Source organism: Harmonia axyridis, chromosome 1 (assembly GCF_914767665.1).
Source record: "Harmonia axyridis chromosome 1, icHarAxyr1.1, whole genome shotgun sequence".
In the NCBI taxonomy this organism is placed as follows: domain Eukaryota; kingdom Metazoa; phylum Arthropoda; class Insecta; order Coleoptera; family Coccinellidae; genus Harmonia; species Harmonia axyridis.
Window position 1 is genome coordinate 66,313,318 of NC_059501.1, and position 6,770 is coordinate 66,320,087.

At 31.1% G+C, this 6,770-nt stretch overlaps 1 protein-coding gene across 1 annotated transcript; it reads left to right on the forward strand.

The window, feature by feature from the left end:
• The first annotated feature begins 154 nt into the window (after window positions 1-154).
• LOC123670963 (disks large-associated protein 5-like) lies at window positions 155-6,575 on the forward strand. The gene is made up of 9 exons (XM_045604566.1): window positions 155-352; window positions 419-862; window positions 1,039-1,393; window positions 1,589-2,255; window positions 2,411-2,538; window positions 4,431-4,788; window positions 4,845-4,939; window positions 6,250-6,385; window positions 6,439-6,575. Exons 2-9 carry the CDS (start codon window positions 420-422, stop codon window positions 6,504-6,506), a joined length of 2,250 nt encoding a protein of 749 aa, XP_045460522.1. The 5' UTR covers window positions 155-352; window position 419; the 3' UTR covers window positions 6,507-6,575.
• Window positions 6,576-6,770: the final 195 nt, after the last annotated feature.

Below are 6,770 nucleotides of genomic sequence, written 5' to 3' on the forward strand. Positions count from 1 at the left end.
AATGCTACCAACTTAAGGACAATAATGTTTTGTTTCACAATTCTATGTATAACACGGAATAATAAATATTATCTGGATTCGAAACATAGATGAAAAATCGAAATATATTAGTGTTCTGTGTTCAAAGCTATTTGAAACTAAAATGTTCTATGTTATTTTTGACCGTTTTATTTTTTCTGAACGGATGTGCAATCACACATTATTTTTTCGTTATATTTTGACGGTTTTTGTTCTTTAACTGTACATATCTGAAATAAAATTGAAATATATTTGAAAGTTCCTCATTCATCTTTTGAGTTTTCGTTTTGAATTTACATTCTCTTTAGTGAAGTTGATTTTTAAATTCATCAAGGTATGATTTGAATTCAAAAAATTCATTATTTCAATTGTAATCATTCGTTTATATTGTCAATATCAGCATGGACCAATGGATTCGTGAACAACAGTACAAAAATAAAGGTATATGCGGAATGAAGTTGTTAGAAACAAGGAGAAGTGCTTCTCAAATCAACAGAAAACAACAACGAAATATTTTATTGGAAAAATTTCGAAATATACCCGAAAATATGTCTCCAATAAACTCTCCTTTAGTATCTAAAACTAAAGAAGTACAAGAGGAAAAGCCAAATACTAAAAAAACAGTTGGTAATAGTAAACGATTAGAAATGTTGAAGAAGTGGAAGGAAGAAAGGGAGAAAAAAAAAATAGAAGCCAAAAGACAAACTAAACCGGTTTTCAAAGTTTATCATGTTGAACACAAAGATACTTTGGATAAAAATTATGAAAATATTAAAGGAAAAAAATCAATTAAAACAAAAGAAAACGCCCCGATCAAATCGTTCGTCAAAAATGAAATTTCAGAGTAAGTTAAAATATTATATTGAAAATTTCATTGTTAGATTGACTTGTTACTTGGTGGAAATTCATTCTAATTTCCACTATTTTGTTTTGTAAACAACAATTGTTTCACTATACAGTAGTTTTTTCAGATTTCATACATTTGAATAACAATTCTTAAAAAAAATTTACTTTTTTAAGGAATGGTACTGGTAGAAAAGTTCCCTCTGGTCGTTCTGAGAATACTAAAATATCAAGAAGTACTTCAAAAAAGCCAAATGCTGAAAGTTTTAGTAGTTCTACAAACCAAAAAAGTAAAACTAATCTAGGAAAGAAACAAGAAAATAAGACTAAGGTTCAAATTGGACAAAAATCACTTAATAATAAAATAATCTCTAACAATCAACAAAAAAGCCCCAAAAAAAAATCTGATTCTAAATTACCAGATCAAGTAAGTGTTGATGATAAAAAATTAATCAAGAGAGAACAATTGAGTGCTCTGAAAAAATCTAAAATAAAGAATAAGAAACTGAACAGTCCACAAAGTAAACCAATGGTAAGTTTCTTTGTTGAATTTGTATTTTTCAAATTATGCAATAAAAATTATTTAATAACTATTATTTTTCTTTTGATAATAAATTGGCAGATTCTACAGCTTTTTCTTGTCAGATATTTCAATAGTATTAATTGAATTATATAGGACATTTTATAATAGAAGGTGATTCTAACATAACTAAAAATGTAATTGTAGGTTGAGAATAAAGATCAAGTCAGTGATGACTTGAACTCTTCATCATCTGAGCAAAAAAAATTATACCAAGAGAATTCTTCAGATATGAATGGCCAAGAAGAAAAAGACAAGTCAATAATAAAAAGAAGATCTTGCAGAAAAAGTAAAGTTGAACCCCTTCAAGATGAGGAAACTAATATTCCTGAGGGTAATTATGATTTAACCACTGTAGGCCAAGTTAAAACTAATTGTGAAAGTTGGAAAGTGGAAACCGATTCTGAAGGAGAAGAAAAAACTATGAAGGTTCAAGAATTGAAAAAGAATATTAATAAGACTGAGTTAATACAGGAAGACTCGAGTGAATTATCCTTCTCAATTGACAGATCAACTAGGCAACAAGATGAAAAGAAAACACCACGTAAAAGTACAAGATTTGCAAATAACGATGATAATCAAAAAGAATTAATGTCTTCAAATACATCACAGAGAAAAAAAAAGCATCCTGAAACACCTTTTCGAAAATCTTCAAAAAAATCCATGGGCGATAATAGTGCTGACACAAATGTTGATGCTTTTTCAACGCCGCAAAAGGAGCCTGAGGAAATCTGTTATATCAGTCCATTTGTTACAGTAAGTCGGGGAAAAACCGCTGCCCGAAAAGAGTTTCAACAGAGGAAATCTCTCAATGGTAATAATGCACTTTATTAGAATTTTCATTTTTATTTAACATGGATTGAAATTTGATATCATAACCCAAAATCCAGATCCACTTATGGTTAAGAGTAGATTGAAAAGTGAAAAAACTTCATACGAATCAAAATCTATTGTTTGTTTTTTTTTTAGGCTCAATGTTTAATACATCTGTATCAGAACTAAGAAGCCCAAAAGCGGCAGCCGGTTATTTCACACATAAGCTAAACAAAGAAATTGCAAGAATTCAGGATTTATGCAATACATGGCAGAAATATAAGGTACATGTACATTTTTGATCTATATTTTTTTGAATAGATTTCTTACACGATACTTCGTGAAACATCATTATTAACAAGGAAAATTAAACCCTATGCACTTGACAATTCTCACAATTTTTGATATAAAAACGAATATCTAGTTTACATCTATATTTCTGGGACTAACCCATTAACTGAAAATAAATTTACAAGATAGTACAAATACAGGGTGATTCATCGGAATGGCCTATTTGACGTTTTTGGAAAACTAATCATAATTTTGAGCTGAAAATTTGCATATTGGGGTTTGAGACAATGATCTTTCTTCCTAAAATATTTTCATATCTCTACAATTTCCGGTTATACCGGAAACAGACTACTACTCCCTTATTTCAAATGGCATACCCAGTATATTATTGCCTCATTAGATAGCTTTTTTGTTGACAATTTCAGCAATATGCCATACCTAACGATTCATGAGTTAATGAGATTCTGATAAAAAAAATGGTGGCGACAAGGATTCACACTTTTTGAATATTTCTGGTGAAAAAATTTTTTCGAAAAAACCTTTTTTATTTTCGATTCATCAAATACGTAGTAATATAAGACCGTTTGCTGTTTGGAACAAAAATGTACAGGGTGTTTACCAGAAGATCATGAACTTGGACAACTCAAATTCATCAAAACTCAAGATTTTCAAATTAGAACATATATTTTTTATTATTTCTATCGATTCTACTCACAAAAAAGTGGGGGTTACTTAAGCAAACCCTTTATGTACAATGAAAACTTCAAGAGTTATCGAGGAAGAACTTTAAATGAGGAAAAACCCCAATTCCTTACTGTGTGAAGTAGTCTGTGACTTCTTGACAACACAGAAAAAGACTAAAATTCGATTTTTGGATAACTAAATCTAACATTTCATGGATAACCTTTTTTAAAAGAATCTCATTAACTCATGAACTGTTGAGTTTTTACCAAGGTATGGCATATTGCTGAAATTGTCATCAAAAAATCTATATATATAATGATGCAATAATATACTGAGTGTGCCATTTGAAATAAGGAAGTAGTACTCTGTTTCCGGTATAACTGGAAGTTGTAGACATCTGAAAAAATTTTAGGGAAAAAGATCAAACCCCAATATTCGAATTTTCAGCTCAAAATTAGTTTTCCATAAACGAATCACCCTGTATGCATCAAATAACAGATTTTAAAACTGGAGATAAGCAGAATTTCAAAAGATCGTTAACAGTTGGAAGTTTTTCTTTCTGTGCTGAAGATATTTCTAAACAATCTGAATGTTCTGATCGTTTACTTTTCTCACCTTCAAGAAAAATTTTAGTTTCATTAAAATCTATAAAATGATCACAAGAGGCTGAAGGACCTTAGGTCGATGGACATTTGTTTGTTTACGGGCAATAAAGAACTGTTACTATTACTACTGATATAGAATGGACAGAGAAGCCAGTTGTGCATTTGTTTAGAAGAATGGATTTTTTATTTTCATCACGAAATTCATGGCACGAAATTGTGGAGGAAAAACTACTCTTATCAATTAATCTTCAAATTAATTTGAATGAGATAGGATTACTTCAAACTTAATAAATCAATCCTAACTTTAGGAGAATGGCCAGTCTGCATATACAAAAGGCAGGGTATTTATCACCGTATAGTTTATAGACATCACAACTATTAGAGAAAATATGAACGGCCACAGTGGTGTTAAAATAATTTACATAGACTGTTGGACACGAAAACATGTATTTTGCTAACGCTTTTTTCTGCCTTCGGTAGACTCAAATTTAAAAATTCACTAGCCTTGATCCTTGTCATCATACACTTACTAGGTACCTTTATCCAGATTATGTTTACTCTAAAGACTTTTCAATAATTCGTTTATTTTCTTCAAGGATGATGGTAATCTATCTGAAGATGCCTGCGGTGTTATTGATATGACCATTGGCCAGTCCAACTTACTGATCTCGAAAAAGTTCAATCAATTTCGTAGTTTGATTGAGAGATGCCTAGCAAATGATGAACTGGATATGAAGATTGAATGCGAGGACCTCCATGGATTTTGGGATATGATGTATAAACAAGTATCTGATGTGGACAAAAGATTTGAAAATTTAGAATATATGAAACAAAATAACTGGCTGGAAGAGGCACCTAAAATAAAAACACCCAAAGTAGCTGTCAAGGGAAAAAAGAAGGGTAAAGCTAAAACGAATTCTAAGGCCTCTTCAATGTTGAAGGAGACAATATTAGGTGAGTATTATACATTATTTCGAGTGATTAAATCTTATGATATCATTTATCATCAGCTGCAAGAAGAAATCGGGAAAAACAAGCAAAATCGGAAGGTGACATAGAAATATTAATCGTTGGAAAAGAGAGAACTCCTAGGAGAAAGTCCACGGTAAGTATTGATTGAAAATGATATATACAAAAATTAGAGAAACTTGAATACTAATGAGTTCAAATTCTATGTTTAATGACACCAGTTAGGGAAAAGCGGGTATGGATATGAATGAACCCTGGAATTTTTGGATTGGATAGTTTGATGAAAATGGAAAAATCCCATTTTCGTTCATATCTCGAAAATGATAGGAAATATCAATGTGCTATCCTTTTTTCTCTAACTGCTGCAGTTCCAGAGATTGCATCATTAAACATCGAAAAATTCTTAGAAATGATTTTCAGCCTATTTGATGCTATTATTTTCGGAATTTGGCCATAACCCTTGTTCAATCTGTTCTACACTATACACAATATATTTCTATCAGGAATCAATTATTACTTCTTTCTTCTCTTGTCGGTTAACCAACTTCGTCAAAAGACGTAGAAGTAGAATATCCTAAGCATTAGTTGCGGTGTCTTTCCTTCTGATTGTTAGTTCTCTATGACAATCATCTGGTCTAGACTGCTACAATAAAGCACAGCCTGTTTCAATGACGTATGTCAATAAGAACTGTCTTACAAAGCGTCAGATGTTCAGTTGAAGTTTAACCATTTAAAAATAAGGATCATTTATCTACTGTTGAACGTGTGAAAATTGTGAAAACATACTACAAATATAATGATTCTGTAGTAAATACGTTTTGTGGATTGTGTTCAACATAATCATTCATCTGAGTGTACAATCGACAAGGCAGTGAAAAAATTCGAAAAGACTGGATCCTTCACTGATGTCTTAAAGTCCATCGAATAACACGCTCAACCGAAATTATTGTTGCTGTAAGTATTGAAGAAGATCCAAATTTACCCATTCCTTGGCGCGCATATATTTGGGCCTCTTCTACGGCGCGCTATGACATATTTTGGATCTGGACTTGAATCTCAATCCTCATAAGGTTCAGTGGACACAATATTCAAAGCCTATTGACTATGGAATGTGTAGAACATATGCCAACTGAGTGTTTGAACAACAACGATTGGATGACGATTTTTCGCATCGAATTTTCTTCAGCGACGAAGCACATTTTTCACTCGTTTGCTCGGTCAGTAAGAAAGATATGGAAGACCGCCTTGAAATGGCATAACGCTTTTCCTTACGTGACGATTTCCGCATGTTTATTCATACCGAAAGCCGCGTTAAAGAACAAAAATATCTGTCTTGATAAGTTTGAGTGCTGTGCAATATTCGTTTTGTTTAAAAAGTTTAAAAAAATATCATCTTTTACTATTTAATTTCATTTACAACTTCTCAAGTACTAACTTTTATTTCAGGTATCATCCACCCCAGGTAAAGGAATTTTGAAATCAAGTAATGTCAAATCAGAAAAGAGAAAAACCGTTGTTTTCCATAATCTAAGAGAAAGTTTAGGCAGTGCTACAAAATCTCCTGTTTCACCTCAAATAAATAGTAAGGTATTCAATTTTCTTATGCTTTTTTTTACTAATTAATATTTTTTCCAGGAACTCCAGTTCAAACAAGAAGATCTGCAAGGTTATCTTTAAATAGGAGCAAGTTAGTTTTTGAATAATTTATTATGTTTATTGTGTATATTTGATCTTTAATCAGTTTTTGAATAGATTTTAATTCACAAAATATACTTATTTTTTTCAATAATGACTAGAATTAGAATCATAAAATTTCAACCATCCTCCAAATTTTCGCGACTCATATTTAGAAATGTGCAAAATTCGAAAATCAAAATAAGCGACATTCAAGATTCGAACCTACCCTGAAAATGTCGAATTTCTAAGTTTTTCAGTTATAGAGTTGTATAGAGGTAAAGTATTGTTTT